This window comes from Panulirus ornatus, chromosome 15 (genome assembly GCF_036320965.1).
Source record: "Panulirus ornatus isolate Po-2019 chromosome 15, ASM3632096v1, whole genome shotgun sequence".
Taxonomy (NCBI): Eukaryota; Metazoa; Arthropoda; class Malacostraca; order Decapoda; family Palinuridae; genus Panulirus; species Panulirus ornatus.
Genome location: NC_092238.1, coordinates 11514536 through 11541935, shown reverse-complemented (window position 1 = coordinate 11541935; position 27400 = coordinate 11514536). Strand labels below are relative to the sequence as shown.

Below are 27400 nucleotides of genomic sequence, written 5' to 3'. Positions count from 1 at the left end.
TAATAATATATATATATATATATATATATATATATATATATATATATATATATATATATATATATATATATATATATATATAAAGATATGCCAAGAAATAAAACTATGTACCTCTAAGATATCATTAATAACACTCTCTCTAAGATAATCATCGTTGTGGTTGTGTAGGGCAGTAGGAAAGGAAGATGTGGCAGTAGTAATAGATGGTAGGGATCCATCTAGAAAACTACTGCTAACTGGCCCCAAGACATTCAGACCCATTGTTGACTTAAATGATGGCAGTGTGTTTGTAGTTGTGGTTGATACAGATGACGCTGAAACTGATACTCCAGTAGTACCACCCAACCCAGGTCCACTAAGAGATGCTGATACAGCTCCAGAACCAGCAGGGTGAATATTGTTTACTCCTATGCCACTTTGAGAAGATGAAGAAGGTTGAGATATCATGTGACTCTGTGAAGGGAAGCTTCCTTGACCACCCATCACTGAAGTTGGTGTGCCAGGTGCACGAAGTTGAGGGTTCATGCCCAGACGAGGACCTGTAAAAAATAGTCTTTTTAAATTTTTTCTATAATCCAATCATACATGGATGACTGTCAGTTTGTAATTGTTCTGGAGCACGAATAGAATGTAACAGCTACTACAGCTCAAAATATACACTTTTTGCTCTAAACCTACCACCATTCAAGAGTTACTGTGTACATATCACCTTGTGCCATTAAGCTCCTTACACTACTAAGATTGATTCACTTCTTTACCCTAAAAGCTAGAAAAATTCTGGAATTTTCAGGTTTGACCAAACATATTTTCTTTTTATTAGTATTTGAAAGAGATTCATATTAAGGAAAAAACCATACAGGAGTATGTTTAAGCTACTGAAAGGGTTTAAAGTATGGATTGCTTCTTAATAACAGAGCATTAAAGACATGCTAGTTCTTGCCTTCATACACTGATTGTGGGATAAGAGGCATATGGCTTCTACCTCATATTCTCTATCATTTGTTTATTTTCATCCTGTGTTTGAATTTACTGACTACTTTGTTGTTCTTTATGATGGACTGAGCTATAAGCCAAACACGTAATTCCTGACATATTCTGTTCATAACAAATGTAAATTTGTATCAAAACATCTCATGATGTCTGGCTGGCATCTGTTACAATTCCTTGTGTTGCCACCTGAGTTTACCAGCCACACATACTATGATACACCTACATGCTCTATAAGTTTATAAGACTTTGCATCTTATCTTTTTCAATCACTCTCTCCCAGTGTAATACACACATTTACTTCTGAGAGGTTAATAAAGTCATAATAAAGTCATCTACAAGCAGCATTCATTCCTAAAATAATAATGTGAAGCACATAATGGTACATACTTGATTACATATTAAAGAAAGAATGGAATAAAAGAATAAGAATCTCATCTACCATAATTCTCCCAAAGTAAATAATAATACAAATATCAAGACACTGAAGAATGAGCAAGTTTCAGTTTGAAAAGTATCAAGAGGTAAATGATGATGAATACCTGGTTTTGTAATGCCTACTCTCCCTCTCTCTCTCATTCATACAAAAATATTCAAATCAGGGAGGTTAATTAGTAATAGGTAACAGTTGGTAGACAGCTAATAACCAGAGATGTATACTACCAGTACTGCCTGCCTGGATTTGGGAGGGTTGATGACAGCTGCATAGTGAGCCAGCACTTTAGTAGTTGTCAAGTTGCACTCCTATGACCCAGGTAGCTATCTTTTCTTTCTGTATCACACACATATGGATTACTGGCATTCTGTCCACAGATAGACCATCTCTCCTTGTTATACATAACACTAGACAACACTTAATTCACACAGCTCATTCTTCGTAACTCTAGATTTTTCTGTGGTTAGCACTATGAACTAGCCCTGCCTTCTGGCAAGATGGTAGAAGTAGAAAGAAGTAAGAGGTAGGAACACTGAGGCAAGAGCACTAGTTAAAAGTAGTACGTAGGAACATTAAGCAGGGGCATCAGGTACAAGTAGTCAGTAAGAACATTAGGTAGGAGCCTTGGCAAACACTGGGCCAAAGTTGCCCTTTGCCAGTGGCCTATTAAGGGTGAGGCACTAAAGGTTAAAAAGGGATATTGGAATTCACTGGTTATGGAGACTATTGCAGCAGCCATCTGCTTGAGGGAGTTCCAGTTGGAACAGACATCAGAGAAAATATATATAGATATAGATATATAGATAGGAAGCTAATTAATGACAAAACACAACATAATTGGAGGGTAATTAATAAAACACAACATAATCTAGGTACAAAACCAATTCCTATCATGAAACTGTGAGGTAAATATTGTTACATGATTGATTATAAAATAATGCGAAAATTAAATAAAGGAATAAAAATAATTTCTACTACTATACTCAGAGGTAAACAATTATAGAATTAATATCAAACAATGAAAAAGTGAAGGAGCTTCAATTACTGTAAGGTAAATAATGACAAGTATCTAATTATATAATGGTACCTCTTCTGATTTTTCTCTCTTGCTAGCCCTGCCTTTCTGGTTAACCCTCATCATAGGTACTCATAGGTCAGTAAGCACTCTCTCATCAATGAAACAATTGGAAATATGCATGTTAGAGAAAATTCAGAAGCACATCACATGCAAAACTGATGGGATGGAACATATGAACCACCATGAAAGGATAAAAGAGCTGCAACTATACAGCCTAAACAAATGAAGCAAAAGATATGTGATAATCTACACATGGCAACAAATTGAAGATGTAAAAGAAAATGCCTCTCAACAAAAAAGATGCAGAGTTGTTAAGTCTTCAAGAATGCCATGGAGGATACTGAAAACAAATAAGAAAAGCATTAATGATAGCCCAGACAAGAAACTAGTCTGATTATTTTGTGTAGTTCCAGAGAAATATGAAATGAGCATGTAAAAAACTACAAAAGCATAAAAGAATACTTGATATATGGTTGAATTCTGTCCCAGAAATACCAAGAGTTAATAATTAAATAATGCAGTGGGTAGCTGAAAGGTATACTTTTACATAACAACCTATATGTGCAATGAGCACTTTGCACTCACCCTGTCATTCTGGCCAAATCTCGTCATAGGTACTCACAGCTACACAGGTACTCTCTCACCCTCTCTCATTCTAATACACACATTTATTTTGGGGAGGCTTATAAACAAAAGTCTATGATCTATGAACAAAACTTACTCCTATAGTAATACTATGAGGTAAATAGTATGTAAACAGATACTCCAGGGAGCAGGAAATCAGGCACAAAGGAACATCGTACATCAACAAAATCATGTACACTTGAGCCAATGAGGTTTGTGTATGCCTGCAGAGCAAACCAAACCAAGATTTCTATCATAATTCTAAGACGATCAAATTATGATACAAATAATATCAAAACAATGAAAAAATAAAAAGACTAAAGTTCTAAGATGACCAATGGCAACACTGTCTTCACTTGTGCTAGGAACATATCTTGATGCTTAACCTTGGTCACTTTCAGTGCTAGATGAGTCAATAAAATGTCAATAAAATAATTTTCCCATAAGCAGAAAGGTAAATAATAAAGCAAATGATATCAGATACGAAATAGGGGAGAATACTTCCCGCGTATTCCCCGTGTGTCACAGAAAGTGACTAAAGGGGGTGGGAGTGGGGGATGGAACCCCCCCTTGTATTTCAATTTCTAAAAAGGGACACAGAAGAAGGCTCAGATTGGGGTGTCTGAATGTGTGTGGATGTAACCAAGATGAGAAAAAAGGAGAGATAGTATGTTTGAGGAAAGAAACCTGGATGTCTTGACTCCGAGTGAAACAAAGCACAAGGGTAAAGGGGAAGAGTAGTTTAAGAAAGTCCTGGGAGTAAGGTCAGGGGTTGGTGAGAGGACAAGAGCAAAGGAAGGAGTAGCACTAATCCTGAAGCAGGAGTTGTGGGAGTATGTGACAGAGTGTAAAAAAGTATATTCTAGAATGATGTGCGTAAAACTGAAAGTCAATGGAGAGGGATGGGTGCCTATGCATCTGGTCATGAGAAAAAAGATCATGAGAGGCAAGTGTTTTGGGAGCAGCTGAGTGAGTGTGTTAGAAGCTTTGATGCACGAGACCAGGTTATAGTAATGGGTGACTTAAATGCAAAGGAGAGTAAAGCGACAGATGAAGGTATAACTGATATACATGGGGTAATCTGTGTTGTAAATGGACATGGTGAAAAGCTTGTGAATTTGTGTGCTGAAAAAGGACTGGTGATTGGGAATACCTGGTTTAAAAGGAGAGATATAAATAAGTATATGTATGGGGGTAGGAGAGATGGTCAAAGGGTGTTACAGGATTACATGTTAATTGATACATGTGTAAAAGAGAGACTTTTAGATGTAAATGTGCTGATGGGCAGCTGGAGGGATGTGAAGGTGAAGACTTGTAGAGGTTTCCAGAAAAGAAGAGAGAATATTGGGGAGAAGAGAATGGTGAGAGTAGGTGAGCTTGGAAAGGATACTTGTTTGAGGAAGTACCAGGAGAGATGGAGTGTAAAATGGCAAAAGGTGAGAGCAAATGACGTGAGGGGAGTGGGGGAGGAATGGGATATATTTAGGGAAGCAGTGATGGCTGTGCAAGAGATGCATGTGGCATGAGAAAGGTGGGAGGTGGGCAGCAGAGAAAGGGTAGAGAGTGGTAGGATGAAGAAGTAAGGATGTTAGTGAAGGAGGAGAGAGGTGTTTGGGCAGTACTTGCAGGGAAATAGTGCAAATGACTGTATAAAAGAAAGGTGCAAGAGGTGAAAAAAGGGCAAATGAGAGTTGGGGTGAAAGCGTATCATTAAATTTTAGAGAGAATAAAAATATGTTTTGGAAGAAGGTAAATAATGTGCGTATGACAAGAGAACAAATGGGAACATTGGTAAAAGGGATAAGTGCGTACGTAATAACAAGTAGCGATGTAGAGAGGATGGAGTGAGTATTTTGAAGGTTTGCCGAATGTGTTTGATGAGAGAGTGGTAGATATAGAGTGTTTTGGTTGGGGTAGTGTGTGAAGTGAGAGGGTCACAAAGAGTGGTTTGGTAAACAGAGAAGAGGTTGTGAAAGCTTTGTGAAAGATGAAAGCAGGCAAGGTGGTGGGTTTGGATGGTATTGCAATGGAATTTACAAAAAAAAGGGTGACTGTGTTGTTGACTGGTTGGTAAGGATATTCACTGTACGTATGCATCATGGTGAAGTGCCTGAGGATTGGCAGAATGCATGCATAGTGCCATTGTACAAATTCAAAGGGGATAAAGCTGAGTGTTCAACTACAGAGGTATAAGTTTGTTGAGTATTCCTGGGAAATCATATGGGAGAATATTGATTGAGAGGGTAAAGGCATGTACAGAGCATCAGACTGGGGAAGAGCAGTTTGGTTTCAGAAGTGGTAGAGGATGTGTGGATCAGGTGTTTGCTTTGAAAAATGTATGAGAGAAATACTTAGAAAAACAGATGGATTTGTATGTAGCTTTTATGGACCTGGAGTAGGAATATGATTGGGTTGAAAGAGATGCTTTGTGGAAGGTTTTAAGAGTATACGGTGTGGGAGGCAAGTTGCTAGAAGCAGTGAAAAGTTTTTACCAAGGATGTAAGGCATGTGTACAAGTAGGAAGAGAGGAGAGTGATTTGTTCCCAGTAGAATGTCGGTTTGCGGCAAGGGTGTGTTTATGGTAGGGGTGGTTAGGGAGGTAAGTGCAAGAGTTTTGGAGAGAAGAGCAAGTCTGCAGTCTGTTGGGTATGAGAGGGCCTGGGAAGTGAGTCAGTTGTTGTTTGCTAATGATACAGCTCTGGTGGGTGATTTGACTGAGAAACTGCAAAAGTTGGAGACTGAGTTTGGAAAAGTGTGTGAAAAAAGAAAGTTGAGAGTAAATGTGAATAAGAGCAAGGTTGTTATGATCAGTAGGGTTGAGGGACAAGTTAACTGGGATGTAAGTTTGAATGGAGAAAAATTGGAGGAAGTGAAGTGTTTTAGATATCTGGGAGTGGACTTATCAGCGGATGGAACCAAGGAAGAGGAAGTGAGTCACTGGGTGGGGGAGGAGGGGAAGGTTCTTGGAGTGATGAAGAATGTAAGGAAGGAAAGAAAGTGACTTTGGACAGCAAAAATGGGTGTTTGAAGGAACAGTGGTTCCAACAATGTTATATGGTTGTGAGGCATGGGCTATAGATAGAGTTGTATGAAGGAGGGTGGACATGTGGGAAATGAAATGTATGAGAAAATATGTGGTGTGAGGTGGTTTGATCGAGTAAGTAATGAAAGGGTCAGAGAGATGTGTTGTAATAAAAAGGATGTGGTCGAGAGAGCAGAAGAGGGTGCGTTGAAAAGGTTTGGACATATGGAGAGAATGAGTAAAGAAAGATTGATAAATGTGTCAGAAGGGGTGAGAACAAGAGGAGGCAAGAGACCAAATTGCAGGTGAAACGATGGAGTGAAAAAGATTTGGAGCGATCAGGGCCTGAACATACAGGAGGGTGAAAGGCGGGCAAGGAATAGAGTGAACTGGAACAATGTGGTATACTGAGGTCGACGTGCTGTCAAAGGATTGAGCCAGGGCATGTGGAGCATCAGGGGCAAACCATGGAAAGTTTTGTGGGGCCTGTGGTTTTGGTGCATTACACATGAAAGCTAGAGACTGACTGTGAACGAATGTGGCCTTTGTTGTCTTTTCCTAGTGCTACCTTGTGTGTGCATGGGGGGGGGGGGTGCTGTTTCATGTGTGGCGGGGTGGTGACAGAAATGGATGAAGGCAGCAAGCATGAATATGTCCATGTGTATATATGTATATGTCTGTGTATGTGTATGTATACATTGAAATGTATAGGTATTTATATGTGCGTGTGTGGGCATTTATGTATATACATGTGTATGAGGGTGGGTTGGGCCATTCTTTCGTCTGTTTCCTTGTGCTACCTCGCTGACACGAGAGACGGCGATTAAGTATAATAAATAAATATGTGTGTATGTATATGTGCATGTATGGGTGTTTATGTACATACATGTGTATATGAGTGGATGGGCCATTCTTCGTCTATTTCCTGGCGCTACCTCACTGATGCGAGAAACAACAATTAAGAATAATAAAAGATTAAAATAACTGTCAAAACAATTAAAAAATTAACAAGCTTCAGTTCTAGGGTGAATGCTGGCTACACTAGCTACACTTGTACTAGGGACACCTTCAGATAATTCATTTTGGTCACTTTAAATGCTGGAAGAATTAGTGTCCAAAAAAATCACTCAACACATAACTGTCAAGTAATTCAGGATGCCTTTCTTCCTTGTCCTCTTAATCTAGGGAAAAGCTGTTCAATTTTCTCCCTTTAAAAGTTTATGAGAATGTGTTATCTTTGGCATGGCTGAACATGGTCAGTACTGACAGCAGGAAGTTTTCATAATGCATTGCCAGCTTGGCAGTCACCCAGACCCAGTGGGCAGCCTACAAATACACATATGGAACTTGATGCAAAGTTTTATGTCTACAGGAATTACTTATTTCATGTAAATATGTCTGGAGAAGTTGAGAGGTTATACAAATGTTTTCCCATCAATCTATGAATACCCATCCTATTTAACACATTGTACCAAAATGCTTTTTCTTTCCGATCCTGAGAGGGTTTGTTCCAGTCAGTTTTACAGTATCCAAAACTGTAATCAATCTCTGGATTAACAAGAATTTCCCTGTATTGCCTTCCTGAAGTATGAAGAGACTTCTGGGTAGATGATTTCATTTGCTAATGTTTTACAAGAATTTTGACTCTGCTCTTCCCTACCATTAACCAGTTTGTGCATTTACTAGGTATTTTAAGATCCAACTTGAAGATGATGAAGAAAACAGTGAATCATTCCTTGAGACTCCTTAAGCTGGTTACTTATGTCCACCAGGGTAGTTGTTTAGATTTTTGCATACATAGGTTAACTGCTTACCAAAGACCAAAACTGTAGTTGAAAGACTTCTTATTCCCAACACAACCACACCAACTGATCAGCATGGGGCTTCATTTCAAATAAAGATACTAGAAGCTCTCCTAAGTGTGCCGTTAATGAGAAAAGGCAGCTTCACCCTGAAGCTACTGTCGCTTCATGATAATTGGATACAGTAAAATTTGGTAATCTGAATTAATCTTATTCTTCTGGCATGAATGACCTTGCTGTACCATTAACTTTTTCTTCACATGAAAGTATCCCATTTCTGTTTTAGAATCAATTAATCAAAAGAAAGATTCATTTGGTGACTAATAATGCATGTAGTCAGTAGATAAGAACTGTACTCTAATGAGTAGCTGTTGGGATTTTGATTTATAGCAAATTTAAAATCAGTTACTTCAAAGGCCATAATCTGTCATTACAGCTTACAGTCTACAGAGGGAACATGGTCAATGGACCACATCCATGTGTGGGAGCTGATGTTTGGAAAATCATCATTCTTTGATAATTTATTTCTGAAGGAAGCTTTTCTGAAAGTTACCCCATCATAGGGCCTATACTAAAAGGGTCCTGTATTTAATCTCAACTTAGTGTTTTTAACTTGGGACAAGAGATCTACATACACACACTGATGTTTCCTGCCCTATTCTAAATATCCTAGTATGGTCAAGGTGAATGTCAAGATACCATATGACCCTTAAAAATTGAACAACTTTTAATCCTCATCTAAGGTTGCATTTGGAAGCTGTGAGACTGATACCATATGTTGAGACATGGGGAAAAACAGATATAATTTCAATGGAAAGATGAATATGATGATGATTATGAACTTTTATTTGGGTCCAATGAAGAAAGTTATATGACACAAGCAGGCTCAGGTCCAAATGAAAGTGAAAGTGATGGTGATGCAACTTCTATACTGACTCAGGTCCCAAATTATATCTCCTACTGAAACTGGTTTTGTAATAAGTTTCCTGCAATGTAATCAAATCTGTTTTTGATTAGTCACAAGTTAGGATAAAAAAGGAAAAATACATAACCGATGCTAAGATAAAAAAAAAAAGCATAACTGACAAGTCAAATGAAGTGGGCTTCTCCCAGTTATCTTTTTATGCAACCCTTTTGGATAATAACATGACAAACAAATATCTTAAACTGTGCCAATGAGAAAAAATTATCTCCAGGTTCTTCCATGAAGAGAAGGCACAATACATCAATCTGTGAACTATATTTTCTTCATCCTGTTCATGATCATGCCCTACAAAAAGAAACAAGAGACTAATTGGCTATAGGATTCTCTCCTTAGCACCAATATCCTTGGAAGAAACACTGAACGGGGACTAATTCCAATTAATTATTTTTCTTCATTTTTCTAACAATGAAAATCATAATGAAAAGGAAACATGGTCCAAAAGATATATGTATTTTACTGTATATGCAAATTCTAAAATTCAAACTTTTAAAATTCAAGTCTCAAAATTCAAAGAACATTCACGTGTTTCTCACTGAGTCAGATTAGGTTGCACATACCTTTGTTCAAAACATTTATTGTATATTGAATAAAATGATAAAATGATAAAGTGATGCTGTATTTCTAATAAAGTTCTTATATATAGTTCTCTTCAGTATATTCTTATCAGAGGGAAGAATTGAAAATCATTGGATATAGGCAAAAGCATCACCAATCGTGTTAGTTTCAAAACATTCAAATCATAATGGAAAAAATGATATGACATACTGTATTTTTCCTATAATCTTTCGATGCAATTCTCTTCAGAAGGTTCTTAATGTATTAATGAATGTATGATCATCTACATTCAAAAAAAGAAAAATACCTAGAGCAAACCCTGAAAAAACTATATGCTGAGAGGAGCTGAAATATATCAGAATAACACAATGTATGCCATCAAAATTGCTGAGGTTGTGTTCAAATGTGCCAACAGAAAACCCTATTCTTTTATCATAAAGGCTCTAGGTCCACATGAAGGTCAGGTCTAAAGTGAAATATGAAGAGGTTAATGAAAGAGATAAGGAAAAGTATTCATGAATTTTGGGGGTGAAAAACATGTCTATTCAAAATTGCCAGGCTGTAGTAACTGAGAAAGAAATGAGGGAAAAGAGCTCCAAAGCTTCAAGATATAGGGGAAAAAAACAGTTACCAAAACAGTCCACCCTTGAGTTATCAATGAGCACATAGTAATCATGTGTTTGATATAACAAAATAATTGTAGCTAAACAAAGGAAAACTGAATCATTTTGCCCTAATCCTCTCACCAGAACAGTCTTCCAAACATAAAAATACATCTATAATACCAAAAGAGTAAAGAAAAACAAATTCTCACATAAAGTGAGATCATATAAGAATAATCAAATAAAATATTAAACTAAAACAAATGATACTGTTCTCAATGTCCCCAAGGAGAAATAGATTAATCTTTGTAGTAGTAGTGTATCATGCAGTGGCAGTATCGTAACCAATGAGGCAGGAGGTGCTGCTACTGTGAAAAGTAAAAAAGAAGCTTAAAATTGGGAAAAGTTGTGAAGTTTCAGTACCTCAAGAGGATATGCTACTTTTACTAGAGTATCCAAGTCTCACTCTGCCTTCTCTTGGTGACCTCGTTTGTACACCCCTTAGGGGTGGAACTAAAGAGGGAGTCATTGCCCAACTCCATCAAGGAAATCCTTTTAAATTTAGGCAAACACCAGAGGTGTACTGTCACTTTTTAGACTTTGACAATTTTGGAGCCTCGCTGCCTCTGGAAACAATCCGCTGGAGATGCCCTCTGCCAGTGACCTGTCAAGGGTGAGGCACAAAAGGCTGAGAAGTGGTACTGGAGTCTACCAGTTATGCCAAGGATTAAAAGAGACGAGCGACTGAGGGTGATGGTGTGAATGTGAATGGGATGGCTGGTGAGAGTAAAAGGAGGGAGTTTGTGGAGAAGTTTAAAAGTTTCAGCTTAGATGTGCTTGGGGTTGGGGAAACACTAGGGCAGGGTTTGTGGAGTGAAAATGGAAATGATCAATGCAAGTTATGGGAGGGCATGAAAGGAGGTGTGGCATGGACAGGAATAAGTGAAAATTATCAGGGAGGAGGGAAAGAAGGATGTGCAATACCACTATCATCAAGAGTGTGGGAGGGTGTTACAGAGAGTGGATGGAATGGATCAAGAATACTGTGGGTGAAAGGAAAGACTGGGATTGTGAAGTATGCAAGGGTATGTGTATATGCACTTGTGAATATGAAGACAGTACAAGGTAAGGATGAAAAGAAGCTTTCTTGGAGAAATTTGAAAGACTGTATAAACAGTTTTGAGAATGAGAAACATGGTCCTATTGGGGGGTATGAACATGAAAGAGGGATATGATGATACTGGGGAGATAGTTGGTAAATGGGGAGTGCCTGGAATAAAAGAGAATGGAAGTTATCTTGTGGATATTTGTGCAGAGAGGGGTTTATTCTTTACAAACACCTTTTTTCAGCACAAGATAATCACAGATATACTTGGATGTGGAATGATGGAAGAGAAGAGCAAAATCCTTTGACTGACTAGGTGGAAGTGGATGAAAGACTGAAAAAGGCCATGCTTGATGCTAGAGTTGAGAGGATTCTTTGGAGACTCTGACCATTTTGCGGTTTTCTTGTGGGGATGAGGATCAGGGAGAAGTGGATGTAGCGAGGTAAAAGTGTTGGCAAGCAAAAAGATGAATCAGAAAAATGCAAGGACTATGAAAGGAAGGTAACTGCAAGCTTAGATGGAAATAGAGAAAGTGCAGAGAAGCAGTCATGTGCGAATGATGTGTTTAAAATGTTTAGATAAATACTATCAATGGTTGTAGAATTAGTAGGTGGATACAAGGTTGTGAGATATCGGAATAAAAACGGCAATGCAAGGTGGACAGAAGAGATTAGAAACGCTGTGGAAGAGAAGAAAATGGCATACGGTAGATTGCTTGATAGGAATGTACCACTGGAAGTTCAACAGAGGAGGAGGGAAGAATATAAAATATGTAAGCGGAATGTTAAGTTGATGAGGGAAAGCAAAGAAAGAGTAGATGAAGGTTTTGGAAGGAAGTTAAATGAAAATTTTCAGGATAATAAGAAACTATACTAGAAGGAGGTGAAAAAGGAAAAAGGTGGATTTAAGAGTGAAAAAGTTAATGTGAGAATGTAAGGAAGGGGAGTTGCTGAATCAAAAGGAGTAAGTGAAAAGAAGACGGGATGAGTATTTTGAAGAGCTGATGAATGTCGAGAAGGGAAGGCAGCACTTTTTACATGCACGGGTATGGAGGAGGGAAGGAAAAGGATACAAGTGCAAGGGCCTATTGCAAAAAGGGAAGCAAGATGGGCAATAACGAGGCTGAAGGTAGGAAAGTGATAGAGTGGATGCATCAGATAAGTAATTTAGCATGGAACAGATTATGACTCAGGACTGGGTGAAAAGCATATGCAAGAATGTTAATTGACAAAGTGATGGATATGAATGAATGCAGAATAAAAGGGTTTTAGAAAAGGTAAGGGATGTGTGGATCAGATTTTTGTGATAGAGATAACCATGGAAAAGTATTTAGCGAAAAGTAAGAAGGTGTATGCAGCTTTTATGAACCTGGAGAAAGTGCATGATAGAGTTGAATGGAATGCTATAAGGGATGTGTTAGGGATATATGGTGTAAAGGGACAAGTGTTGGATGGTGTAAAAGCTGTCTATAGAGGAGCAAAGGCATGTGTAAGTGTGGATGGAGAGTTGAGCAAAAGTTCTGGGATACATGTAGGTGTGAGGCAGGTCTGTGTGATGCTACCAAAGCTTTTTAATATATACAAGCTCTCCCCTGCTTACCACTTATGCGACTTACAACCGAATAAATATATATAAAAAAATAAAAATGATGAAATATGAACTAAAGAATATTAAATAAAAGATAAAAAGAAACTGCAGAATCTAATAATAAAGCTGGTTAAAAACAAAATGAAACAATCACAACAGAAACTGAGTAAGATAAAAGAATGCTGTACAGGTATATGATTTCTACATGCCATGCTGACATACGTCTGACTCTTCCATTTTGAGATCTGACCAGTCAGTCAGCATGGAACTTGGAAGCATGCTGGGGAGGGGGTGCATATGGGAGGAGTGATAAGAGAGATGAAAGTATAGCTAGGGAAAAGGGGTAAAGAGATGGAGTGTGGCAGTGAGATATGGTGGCTAGTAACAGGCCTGTCTGTGGCTGATACTGTGTTGTTTGCTCAGAGTGAAGAGGAGTTGCATTAGGTTGTAAGTGTGACTTATGGTGTGTGCAAGCATAAGGGATTGAAGGTAAATGCAAGTAAAAGTAAAGTAATGGTGTTTGAAAGGAAAAAGAGTGAAAGTACAGATTTTGTAAAACCATAAAAAGTAAAAGAAGAAAGAGTACTAAATTGTGCTTTAGATATTGGGGGAGAAAGACTGGAAGAAGCGAGAGAACTTAAGTATCTAGGAGCTCTCTTGGGTCAGTTTGGTGATACAGAAGAAGAGATAAGGGAGAGAGCAGTACATGGTAGAAGCGTCATTTGAACCCTTAATAGAATGATGATGAGGAGAGGTGTAGGTATAGAAGTGAAGAGAGGATTAAGGGACAGCATAGTCCCCCAACCTTGACCTATGCAGCCGAAATAAGGACATGAAATGAATCACAGAGATTAAGAATCCATGCTTTGGAAATGAGCTATTTGAGAAGAGCATGTGGTGTGACTGGATGGAATGAAGAAAGAAGTGAAAGGGCATATGAGAGATGTGGTATGGTAGGGAATGCAAAGGGAATGGAGTGTGGAGTGGAAGAATGGGTGAAACATTATTTTGAGGTGGTTGGGCATGTGGAAAGAATGCAAGACTGGGAGTTTACAAGGAGAGTGTATGATAGTACAATGAAAGGGGCTGTTGTGAGCCATAAAACATTTGTGGCATGGGCAAACAGGGTGGAGGAATACTAGAGGGAGAGAAGTAATGGAAGAATGTGAGACTGGTGTATTCAAAGAAGGAATGTAAGGAGAGGGATAAGTGGAAACTCTTTTGTAATGGCTACCCCTTGAAGGGAGTTCCTGGAGGGAACAGTTGTCAAAAATATAAATAGATAGACAGTGTATCGGTAAAAATACTATCCCAATACACTCCCATCCTTATCTATTGTCTCTTATATTTGTTTAAATATTAAGAGTATATGGTGTGGGAGGTAAGCTGCAAGAAGCAGTGAAAAGTTTTTACCAAGGATGTAAGGCATGCATACGAGTAGGAAGAGATTAGAGTGACTGGTTCACAGTGAAGGTTGTTGTGCAGCAAAGGTGTGTGATGTCTCCATGCTTGTTCAATATGTTTATGGATGGGGTGGTAAGGGAGGTAAATGCATGAGTTTTGGAGAGAATGTGAGTATGACTTCAGTTGGGGATAAGAGGGCCTGAGAAGTGTCGGTTGATGTTTGCTGATGATACAGCACTGGTTGCTAATTCAAGTGAGAAATTGCAGAAGTTGGTGACTGAGTTTGGAAAAGTGTGAGAGAAGAAAACTGAGAGTAAGTGTGAATGAGAGCACAGTTATTTGGTTCAGCAGGATTGAAGGACAAATTAATTGATATGAAAGTTTGAATGGAGAAAGGTCAGAGGAAGTGAAGTGTTCTAGATATCTGGGAGTTGATCTCACAGTGAATAGAGCCATGGAAGTGGAAGTGTCACAGGGTGGGAGACGGGGTGAAGGTTCTGGGAGCAATGAAGAATGTTTGGAAGGAGACAAAATTATCTCAGAAAGCAAAAATGAGTATGTTTGAGGGAATAGTAGTTCTAACATTATATGGTTGTGAGGCATGGGATATAGATAGGGTTGTATGGAGGAGGGTGGATGTGTTGGAAATGAAATGCTTCAGGTCAATTTGTGATATAAAAAGAGTGTGGTTGAAAACGCAGAATAGGGTGTGTTGAAATAGTTTGGAAATATGGAGAGAATGAGTGAGGAAAGGTTGACAAAGAGGATACATGTGTCAAAGGTGGAGGGAACAAGGAGAAGCAGGAGACCACATTGGAGGTGGAAGGATGGAGTGAAAGAGATTTTGAGTGATTGGGGCCTGAACATGCAGGAGGGTGAGAGGCATATAAGGAATAGAGTGAACTGGAATAATGTGGTATACCAGGGTAGACAAGCTATCAATGGACCAAACCAGGGCATGTGAAACATCTGGGGTAAAACATGGAATGGTCTATGGGGCCTAGATGTGGATAGGGAGCTGTGGTATCAGTGCATTACACATGACAGTGAGAGACTGGGTGTGAATGAGTGTGGCCTTTTTGTCTGTTTTCCTGGCACTACCTCATTGAAGCAAGAGGAAGCAATACTGTTTCCTGTGGGGTGGGGTGGTGCTGGGATTGGATCGAAGGTAAACAAGCATGAATATGTACATATGTATATATCTGTGTATGTGTGTGTATATGTTGATATGTATATGTATGTTTATGGTCATTTATGTATAATATATGTGAATATGAGTGGATGGGTCACTCTTCGTCTGTTTCCTGGCGCAACCTCAATGGTGCAGGAAACGGGGATCAAGTATAATAAACAAGTATAATAAATTATGAGGACTCTAAATCATTCATCAAGTATGAACCTTCCGAGAGAATCATGCACAAAAAAGTACAAGAAAATAAAATACATCTCATAAATTCATTAATTTTATCTTGAATGTTTTGAAATTATCTTCATCACTAATGATCAGTAGGAGGGGGAAAGACCTCCATATATTTCACCTACTTTTTCCAATAATTTTCTGATAATATGGATAATTTTAAATCCATGCATTTTGAAAGGGCCTATAAAAATATGCATAAAAGACAGAATTTATCATATCGCATTACATATTATGTTTTGAATGTTTTGAAATGACAAGACAAGAATTCCATCTCAGTATGACATAATTCCCATACTGGCCAAAACATACAGAACAAAACAGTCCATGCAATCTATTTTTTCCTTTTTTTTCTATTATGTTCAGTCACTGTCTCCTGCGTTAGCAAGGTAGCGCAGGGAAACAACCAAAAGAATGGTCCAACTCACTCACATACACATAAATGCCCACACATGCACATATACATACCTAGACATTTCAGCATATGCATACACAGTGGGAAGTATTCTTTCTCCCCTATCCCTAGGGATAGAGGCAACTGTTTTGGGAGCAGCTGAGTGAGTGTGTTAGTAGTTTTAATGCATGTGACCGGGTTATAGTGATGGATGATTTGAATGCAAAGGTGAGTACTGAGGAAGTTGAGGGAATAATTGGTGTACATGGGGTGTTCAGTGTTGTAAATGGAAATGGTGAAAAGCTTGTAGATTTGTGTGCTGAAAAAGGACTGGTGACTGGGAATAACTGGTTTAAAAAGAGAGATATACATAAGTATACGTATGTAAGTAGGAGAGATGGCCAAAGAGCATTATTAGATCATGTATTAACTGATAGGCATGTGAAAGAGAGACTTTTGGGTGTTAATGTGCTGAGAGGTGCAACTGGAGGGATGTCTGATCATTACCTTGTGGAGGCAAAGGTGAAGATCTGTAGAGGTTCTCAGAAAAGAAAAGAGAATGTTGGGTTGAAGAGAGTGGTGAGAGTAAGTGAGCTTGGGAAGGAGACTTATGTGAGGAAGTACCAAGAGAGACTGAGTACAGAATGGAAAAAGGTGAGAACAAATTAGGTAAGGGGAGTGGGGGAGGAATGGGATGTATTTAGGGAAGCAGTGATGGCTTGCGCAAAAGATGCTTGTGGCATGAGAAGCGTGGGAGGTGGGCAGATTAAAAAGGGTTGTGAGTGGTGGTATGAAGTAAGATTATTAGTGAAAGAGGAGAGAGAGGCATTTGGATGAGTTTTGCAGGGAAATAGTGCAAATGACTGGGAGATGTATGAAAGAAAGAGGCAGGAGGTTAAGAGAAAGGTGCAAGAGGTGAAAAAGAGGGCAAATGAGAGCTGGGATGAGACAGTATCATAAAATTTTAGGGAGGATAAAAAGATGTTTTGGAAGGGGGTAAATAAAGTGCATAAGACAAGAGAACAAATGGGAACATAGGTGAAGGGGGTTAATGTGGAGGTAATAACAAGTAGTGGTGATGTGAGGAGGTGGAGTGAGTATTTTGAAGGTTTGTTGAATGAGTTAGATGGTTGAGTGGCAGATATAGGGTGTTTTGGTTGAGGTGGTGTGCAAAGTGAGAGGTTTAGGGAGAATGATATGGTAAACAGAGAAGAGGTAGTGAAAGCTTTGCGGAAGATGAAAGCTGGCAAGGCAGCAGGTTTGGATGGTATTGCAGTGGAGTTAATTAAAAATGGGGGTGACTGTGTTCTTGACTGGTTAGTCAACAAACAAAGGCCACATTCGTTCACACTCAGTCTCTAGCTGTCATGCAATAATGCCCTAAACCACAGCTCCCTTTCCACATCCAGGCCCCACACAACTTTCCATGGTTTACCCCAGAAGCTTCACATGCCCTGATTCAATCCATTGACAGCACGTCGACCCCGGTATACCACATCGATCCAATTCACTCTATTCCTTGCACGCCTTTCACCCTCCTGCATGTTCAGGCCCCGATCACTCAAAATCTTTTTCACTCCATCTTTCCACCTCCAATTTGGTCTCCCACTTCTCGTTCCCTCCACCTCCGACACATATATCCTCTTGCTCAATCTTTCCTCACTCATTCTCTCCATGTGCCCAAACCATTTCAAAACACCCTCCTCTGCTCTCTCAACCACGCTCTTCTTATTTCCACACATCTCTCTTACCCTTACATTACTTACTCGATCAAACCACCTCACACCACACATTGTCCTCAAACATCTCATTTCCAGCACATCCACCTTCCTGCGCAATACTCTATCCATAGCCTACGCCTCGCAACCATACAACATTGTTGGAACCACTATTCCTTCAAACATACCCATTTTTGCTTTCCGAGATAATGTTCTCGACTTCCACACATTCTTCAAGGCTCCCAGGATTTTCGCCCCCTCCCCCACTCTATGATTCACTTCTGCTTCCATGGTTCCATCCGCTGCCAGATCCACTCCCAGATATCTAAAACACTTTACTTCCTCCAGTTTTTCTCCATTCAAACTCACCTCCCAATTGACTTGACCCTCAACCCTACTGTACCTACTAACCTTGCTCATATTCACATTTACTCTTAACTTTCTTCTTTCACACACTTTACCAAACTCAGCCACCAGCTTCTGCAGTTTCTCACATGAATCAGCCACCAGCGCTGTATCATCAGCGAACAACAACTGACTCACTTCCCAAGCTCTCTCATCCCCATATATCTTTTCTTTCTTTCCTTCATACTATTCGCCATTTCCCGCATTAGCAAGGTAGCGTTAGGAACAGAGGACTGGCCCTTTGAGGGAATATCCTCACCTGGCCCCTTCTCTGTTCCTTCTTTTGGAAAATTAAAAAAAAACAAGAGGGGAGGATTTCCAGCCACCCGCTCCCTCCCCTTTTAGTCGCCTTCTACGACATGCAGGGAATATGTGGGAAGTATTCTTTCTCCCCTATCCCCAGGGATAATATATATTTATTATATATCTATACTATATTTATATTATATATTATATATATATATTATATATTATATATTTTATTTTATATTTTTTTTTCTTTGCTTTGTCGCTGTCTCCCGCGTTTGCGAGGCAGCGCAAGGAAACAGACGAAAGAAATGGCCCAACCCACCCCCATACACATGTATATACATATGTCCACACACGCAAATATACATACCTACACAGCTTTCCATGGTTTACCCCAGACGCTTCACATGCCCTGATTCAATCCACTGACAGCACGTCAACCCCGGTATACCACATCGCTCCAATTCACTCTATTCCTTGCCCTCCTTTCACCCTCCTGCATGTTCAGGCCCCGATCACACAAAATCTTTTTCAATCCATCTTTCCACCTCCAATTTGGTCTCCCTCTTCTCCTCGTTCCCTCCACCTCCGACACATATATCCTCTTGGTCAATCTTTCCTCACTCATTCTCTCCATGTGCCCAAACCATTTCAAAACACCCTCTTCTGCTCTCTCAACCACGCTCTTTTTATTTCCACACATCTCTCTTACCCTTACGTTACTTACTCGATCAAACCACCTCACACCACACATTGTCCTCAAACATCTCATTTCCAGCACATCCATCCTCCTGCGCACAACTCTATCCATAGCCCACGCCTCGCAACCATACAACATTGTTGGAACCACTATTCCTTCAAACATACCCATTTTTGCTTTCCGAGATAATGTTCTCGACTTCCACACATTCTTCAAGGCTCCCAGAATTTTCGCCCCCTCCCCCACCCTATGATCCACTTCCGCTTCCATGGTTCCATCCGCTGCCAGATCCACTCCTAGATATCTAAAACACTTCACTTCCTCCAGTTTTTCTCCATTCAAACTCACCTCCCAATTGACTTGACCCTCAACCCTACTGTACATATATAAATATGTATATGAGTGGATGGATGTGTGGATCAGGTGTTTGCTTTGAAAAATGTATGTGAGAAATACTTAGAAAAGCAAATGGATTTGTATGTAGCATTTATGGATCTGGAGAAGGCATATGATAGAGTTGATAGAGATGCTCTGTGGAAGGTATTAAGAATATATGGTGTGGGAGGCAAGTTGTGAGAAGCAGTGAAAAGTTTTTATCGAGGATGTAAGGCATGTGTACGTGTAGGAAGAGAGGAAAGTGATTGGTTCTCAGTGAATGTAGGTGTGTGATGTCTCCATGGTTGTTTAATTTGTTTATGGATGGGGTTATTAGGGAGGTGAATGCAAGAGTTTTGGAAAGAGGGGCAAGTATGAAGTCTGTTGGGGATGAGAGAGCTTGGGAAGTGAGTCAGTTGTTGTTCGCTGATGATACAGCGCTGGTGGCTGATTCATGTGAGAAACTGCAGAAGCTGGTGACTGAGTTTGGTAAAGTGTGTGAAAGAAAAAAGTTAAGAGTAAATGTGAATAAGAGTAAGGTAATTAGGTACAGTAGGGTTGAGGGTCAAGTCAATTGGGAGGTAAGTTTGAGTGGAGAAAAACTGGAGGAAGTAAAGTGTTTTAGATATCTGGGAGTGGATCTGGCAGTGGATGGAACCATGGAAGCGGAAGTGGATCATAGGGTGGGGGAGGGGGCGAAAATCCTGGGAGCCTTGAAGAATGTGTGGAAGTCGAGAACATTATCTCGGAAAGCAAAAATGGGTATGTTTGAAGGAATAGTGGTTCCAACAATGTTGTATGGTTGCGAGGCGTGGGCTATGGACAGAGTTGTGCGCAGGAGGATGGATGTGCTGGAAATGAGATGTTTGAGGACAATGTGTGGTGTGAGGTGGTTTGATCGAGTGAGTAACGTAAGGGTAAGAGAGATGTGTGGAAATAAAAAAAGCGTGGTTGAGAGAGCAGAAGAGGGTGTTTTGAAATGGTTTGGGCACATGGAGAGAATGAGTGAGGAAAGATTGAGCAAGAGGATATATGTGTCGGAGGTGGAGGGAACGAGGAGAAGTGGGAGACCAAATTGGAGGTGGAAAGATGGAGTGAAAAAGATTTTGTGTGATCGGGGCCTGAACATGCAAGAGGGTGAAAGGAGGGCAAGGAATAGAGTGAATTGGATCGATGTGGTATACCGGGGTTGACGTGCTGTCAGTGGATTGAATCAGGGCATGTGAAGCGTCTGGGGTAAACCATGGAAAGCTGTGTAGGTATGTATATTTGCGTGTGTGGACGTATGTATATACATGTGTATGGGGGTGGGTTGGGCCATTTCTTTCGTCCGTTTCCTTGCGCTACCTTGCAAACGCGGGAGACAGCGACAAAGCAAAAAAAAAAAAAAAAAAAATGAGTGGATGGGCCATTCTTCATCTGTTTCCTGGCGCTACCTCCCTGACATGGGAAACAGCCACTAAGTATGATAAAAAAATATAAGTAACATCTCTCTTACCCTTTCGTTACTTACTTGATCTAACCACCTCACACCACATATTGTCCTCAAACATTTTATTTCCAACACATCCACCCTCCTCTGTGCCACCCTATCTATAGCCCATGCCTCACAATCATACAGCATTATTGGAACCACTATTCCTTCAAACATACCCATATTTGCTCTCTGAGGTAATGTCCTCTCCTTCCACACATTCTTCAATGCTCCCAGAACCTTTGCCCCTTCGCACATCCTGTGATTCACTTCCACTTCTATCGTTCCATTTGCTGCCACGTCCACTCCCAGATATCTAAAACACTTCACTTCCTCCAATTTTTCTCAATCGAAATCAACTTGTCCCTCAACCTTACTGAACCTAATAACCTTGCTCTAATTCTCATTTACTCTCAACTTTCTCCTTTCACACACTTTTCCAAACTCCATCACCAACTTCTGCAGATTGTCACTTGTATCGGCCACCAGAACTGTATCATTGGCAAACAATACCTGACACACTTCCCAGGCCCTCTCATCTCCAACAGACTACATACTCGCTCCTCTCTCCAGAACTCTTGCATTTACCTCCCTAACCATCCCATCCATACACAAATATATTTATGATAATCACATTAGTCTGTGATGAAAGTTATGAAGGTGAAACTGCACTTCAGTAGGGGTTAATACAATCCTATTCAATATGTAATGTTTCTATACACGTGGCATGACATGTTTCGTGGAAACAATCCACCTCATCAGGTGCCAATACTTAATAAAGTTATTCAAATCTCAGCATCACAACAGAAGTACCTTAAAAGTGGAACAGGAGGAGGACGCACTGTCCATCTCCATCAGGGCAATAGTTTTTTAAACCTGATAAACACTTGAGGTGTGCTGAGGTTTTAGTTTTTTGAACAATCTGACAGCCTGACTGCCTCTGAGAAACACTGTACTCGAGTAGCCCTCTGCCAGTGTCTTGTCAAGGGTGATGCACTAAAGGCTAAGAAGTGGCACCGGAGTCCAACATTTATGCTGGGGAGTAAAGGGGTCAAGCAACTGAGGGTGATGACTCTGAATGTTAATGGGATGACTGGTGGGAGTAAAAGGAGGGAGCTCGTGGAAAAATTAAAAGCTATAGTTTGAATGTGTTGAGGACTTGGGGAAACCCATAACCTTGGGCAGGATTTATGGAGTGAAAATGGAAATGAGTAAAGCAAACTGAGGGAAGGCATGGAAGGAGGAGTGGTATGGATGGGAATGAATGAAAATTATCAGGGAAGGAGGAAAGGAGAATGTGCAAATGTGCTATCACCAAAAGTATGGGAGGGTTTTACAAAGCATGGATGGAATGGATTAAGAATAGTGTTAGAGAAAAGAAAAAAGATTGAAACTGTATGTATGCATCGTTATGTGTATATGTGCCTGTGAATATGAAGACTGTGCACGGCAAGGATGAAATGAAGCAGTTCTTGAGAAATTTGAATGACTGTATAAATGGGTTTGAGAAGGATAGAAAGGTGGTTGAAATGAGTGATATGAATGCGATGGTGGAAATTGATGAAATGGGTGAGGTAGGTGACATAAATGGGAAGTGCCTGGAATAAATGAGGATGAAAGTTATCTTGTGGATGTCTGTGCCGAGAGTGGTTTATTCCTTGCAAACACCTGTTTTCAGCACAAGATGATCCAGAGATATATGCATATGAGAAATGATGGAAGAGAAGGGCAAAAGGGTTGGAATGACTATGTGGCAGTGGAGGAAAGGCTGAGAAAGGTTGTGCTGGATGCTAGAGTTATGAGTGGATTCTTGGAGATTCTTACCATTTTGCAGTTTCATGGAGATGAGAATTTGGGAGAAGTGGAGGTATATGGTGTAAGGAAGAATGGTGTTGTTAAAGTGTTGAAAAGCAAGATGAATTAGAAGGAATGCAAGGAGCATGAAAGAAGGGTGAATGAAAGTTTAGATGGAAGTACAGTAAATGCAGGGATGAAGTCAGGTGTGAATGTGTTTACAATGTTTAAAGAAAGATTGTTAAAGATTGTAGAATTAGTAGTTGGGCCTAAGGCTGCGAGATATGAGAATAAAATGGATGCATGGTGAACAGATGAGATTTGAAATGCTGTGGAAGGGAGGAAAAATGCATATGGTAGAATGCTTGAAAGGAATGTACCAGTGGAAGTTCAACAAAGTTGGAGAAAGAATCTAAGATGTGTAAGCAGAATGTTAAGAAGCTGACAGAGGAGAGCAAGAAAGTGTAGAGGAGATTTCAGAAGACAGTTGAGAGAAAGGTTTAGGGAAAATAAGAAATTGTACATGAAGGAGGAGAAAAAGAAAGAAGTATATGCAAAAGTGAAAATGGTAATGCGAGAGGTACGGAAGGAAGGTTGCTGAATCAAAAGGAGGAAGTGAAAGGAAGATAGAAAGAGTATTTTGAAGAAGTCGTGTGAGAGAGAAGGGGAGGCAGCAGTTATCACAAGGAAGATAGAGAAAAAGCATCCAAGTGCTGGGGCCTATGGTAAGAAGGGAGGTAAAATGGGTAGTAATGAGGTTAAAGGTTGGAGAGGAACCTGAAGTGGGTGGGATTAAGGCCAAAATGCTGAAGTACAGAGGAAAAAAGTGATATAGGCTTGCATTTGATATGTAATTTAGCATGGAAGCAGCAAGTTGTATCTCAGGACTGAGTGAAAGCTATTATAGTTCCTTTATTCAATGGAAAAGGTGCTATGGATGTATGCAGAAATTGTATGAGAATAAGTCTGTTAAGCGTACCTAAAAAAGTGCATGAAAGAGCAATAACTGACAGAGTGATGGAACTGACTTAATGCAGAATAAGTGAGGTGCAAGAACGTTTAGGAAAGGCAGGGGAAGTGTGGATCTGATTTTTGTGGTGAGAATGAAAGTGGAAAAATATTCAGCGAGAGATAAAAGACTTTTTGAAGGTTTTATGGTTCTTGAGAAAGCATGTGACAGAAATGAGTGGAATACTTTATAGGATGTGATAATGATATATGGGGTAGGGGAACAACTGTTGGATGATGTGAAAGCCTTCTACAGAAAAGCAAATGCACGTGTAGGAGTGGATGGAGAGTTGAGTGAAAGTTTCGGTATACATGTGGGTGTGAAGCAGGGTTGTACGATGTCACAGTGACATTTTAACATATATATGAATGGAGTGATAAGAGCGATGAAAGTAAAACCAGGGAAAGGAGGTGCAGAGATGGAGCACGGCAGTGTTGAATGGTGGGTAGTGATAAGCCTGTTAATGGATGATACTGTGTTGTTTGCAAAGAATAAAAAAATGTTGCAGAGGGTTGTAAATATATATAAGTGTAAGTGATTGAAGGTAAATGCAAGCAGAAGTAAAGTAATGGTAATCAAAAGAAAACAGAATGAAAGAATAAGTTGTGGTTGTGAAGCAGAGTTGAGTGATGTCACTGTGGATGATACTGTATTGTTTGCAAAGAATAAAGAGGAGTTGCAGGAGATTTTAAGTGGGTATAAGTGTAGGTGATTGAAGGTTAATGCAAGTGGAAGTAAAGTAATGGTAATCAAAAGTAAACAGAAAGAATAAATTTTGTGAAGCCGTATAGATTGAGAGAAGAAAATTTACTGAGTTAAAACATGTGGGGGAGAGAGACTGGAAGAGGTGACAGAAATTGATAATTTGGGAGCTATCTTGGGTATGTTTAGTGACATGGAAGGAGAGATAAGGGAGAAACTAGCACAGGGCAGGTGAGTCATTTGGTCTCTAACTAGAATAAGGAAGGATAGAGGAGTAAGTATGGAAGTGACCTACGTAGCCAAAACATGGACGTAGAATGAGTTGCAGAGGTTAAGAATCCAGACAGTGAAAATGAGCTATTTGAGAGGAGCATGTAGTATGACTAGATGGAATGAAGATAGTAGTGATAGGGTGTATGAGAGATTTGGTAAGGCAGGGAAAACAAAGGGAATGAAATGTGTACTGGTAGAGTGGGTGAACTGTAATACTCTGAAGATGTTTGAGCAAATAGAAAAAATGCAAGACAGGGAGTTTATAGGGAAAGTGTATAACAGTACAATTAGAGGGGTTGGAATGAAAGGAAGACCAACTGTGACACAGAGAAACAGAGTGGAAGAGGACTGGATTGAAACAGTGGCAGAAGAATGCATGGAATGGTGTATGCAAAGGAAGCATATAAGGACATGGATAAGTGGAGACTTTTCTGCCATGGCCATCCCCATGATGGGAGCTCCTAAAGTGAAAAGGCATCAGCAATAATGATAGAACAGACAAACAGTCAAACATACCTGACCCAAACATACCTGACCCCTTCATTGGTTTCAAGTGGAAAGTGCACTTAAAAAATGTCATGAAACGAGGAACTACTTATAATAATAACTACTTGTGAAACTTAATTATCATGAACATGAATAGCTACTGTCATCATGATCCCCAAAGGGTCAGCAGGTAATAGCTGGTATGCAGCCAATGACTCCGGAGGTATATTACTAGTACTACCCACCAGGGTATCAGGAAGGTTAGTGACAGCTGTGAAGTAAGCAAGCACTTCAGTGGTTATCAAGTTGCACTCCTTTGACCCAGGTACCTGTCTTTTATTTCTGCCTCACCCAGACGTGGACTACTGGCATTCTTTCCAATTTGCAATCTCTCCTTTTCATACATAACATGTGGCAAAACTTAACTCACACAGGTCATTCTTTGTAACTCTAGATTTTCCAGCAGTGAGCACTATGTGCTAGCCCTCCCTTTTGGCAAAATGGTAGGAGCAAGAGACAGAAGTAGCAGGTAGGAATATTCAGGTAGGAGCATTAGGTAGAAATATTAAGTAGAAATAGCATAAAGGAACATTAGGCGACAGCATAAGGTAGAAGTAGTCAATAGGATCATTATGTAGTAGTCTCTGTAAACAGTGCTAGACTTGCCCTCTGTCAGTGGCCTGTTAAGGGTGAGGCACTAAAGGCTAAGAAGTGGCACTGGAGTTCATTAGCTATAGAGAATCTATTGTTGTGGCTACCCCATTGTGGGAGTACTGATAGGGTACAGGTGTTAGGTATATACATCGACAGACAAAGGATAAAAAATAAAGAAAAATGGGCATTTGGTATTAACAGCAAAGTAACCTACCAGGTACAAATGAGTAAAACATCTACACAAAACCAGAAACCTTTTCACCATCAACAAAGGTTTAAAGCTACCTGCTCCTAAGAAATGTAAAAAAACAAAACCTTTAAATCATTTTCAAAATTGCACTAAAAAGAATAATTTCAAACGCTTCCAGGAATAAAAAGATTAAATACAACTTTCAAAATTCTCAATTATACAAGACTAAAAAACTTACTCATAGGGGTGTTGACCTTCACACTAGAACGGGTGGGACCTTGTCCTTTGCTGAGCAGTTGATTCAAAATTTCAGACTGGTTACGACCAGGTGGCTGCCATGGACCTGGAGTATGCAACTTTTTCTCCAGGTCCTTTGGAAGCTTTTCTTGGGGTAGACCTTGAGGGTTTGCATGCTGAGATGGAGGTTGATTCTGCAGTAGAAGAAAGTAACTCTATACATACTGAGTGTAAAACCTAAAGTCTAAGGGTAAAAACTACCAATTCATAACGGTACTGTATCTCTAAATTTCAAGAATGATGATACATTAGGAGATTCATCCTTAGCTCCTACATCTTAACATATCAAAAAATCATACCGATTAATGAATGTTAAATCATATCTATGCAGAGGTATTCACTAGAAAGATGAGGAACACTTGGGATACTGGAAAATTTTGATAGGACCACAAGTACAATTTAAGAATTAACAACTGCTGCTTTACCCATCCTCGCATCTAAGTCATCCATCGCTAACATCCAATCTTTTGCATCCAAACTACTGAACTACTGACACAGTCATTTAGCTGCTCACAAAACATCTGTCTCTCTTCTTTCTCAGAGCCCAATGTATAATAAGCACTATTAATGCTCTATCTCATCGTTGACATGCAGGTACAGGAAACACACACTAGGGACAATGTCTCAATGATTCCCTCTCACCATAAGAATCCAAATCCTGTCAGTGTCTCCTTATGCTAAAAACCCCAAATATCAATATCTTACCTTCTTGGAGAAGTTAACCTATTGTTTCATGATTATTGTTGTCATTGTATATTTGTTCTGGGTCATAATGATTCTTTGGAGGATTACATATCATCAATAGCACTATGCAATTCTTTCCTATAAATATCCCTCCCATTATGCACTGTCTGACAGGTCCATCTACAACTGTTTCCTGAAACTTAAAAGTCATCTCTTATTAGGAGAGCCAAACATCCTCCTCCTCCTTTGCCTTCTCTTTCCCTCCTTAATATCATGTACCCTTATGGACAAATCTTTTTAGATATCATCTCTTTAGTATGCTCTATTTCCACAACTCCATTAGTATGAGGTGCATGTTTTCTTTATATGATCCTTTAATTCCAGCTCTTTA

At 39.7% G+C, this 27400-nt stretch overlaps 1 protein-coding gene across 24 annotated transcripts in view; it reads right to left on the bottom strand.

Moving 5' to 3' along the window:
* LOC139753727 (uncharacterized) overlaps positions 1-27400 on the bottom strand; it is a 1039260-nt gene that overhangs the window by 344402 nt on the left and 667458 nt on the right. For all 24 annotated transcript variants that reach the window (XM_071670490.1, XM_071670488.1, XM_071670497.1 and 21 more), the window contains 2 exons: positions 26267-26459; positions 112-539 (listed from right to left, as the gene is read on the bottom strand). In XM_071670490.1, the coding sequence (XP_071526591.1) occupies positions 112-539; positions 26267-26459 (621 nt within the window). The remainder of the gene's footprint in view (positions 1-111; positions 540-26266; positions 26460-27400) is intronic.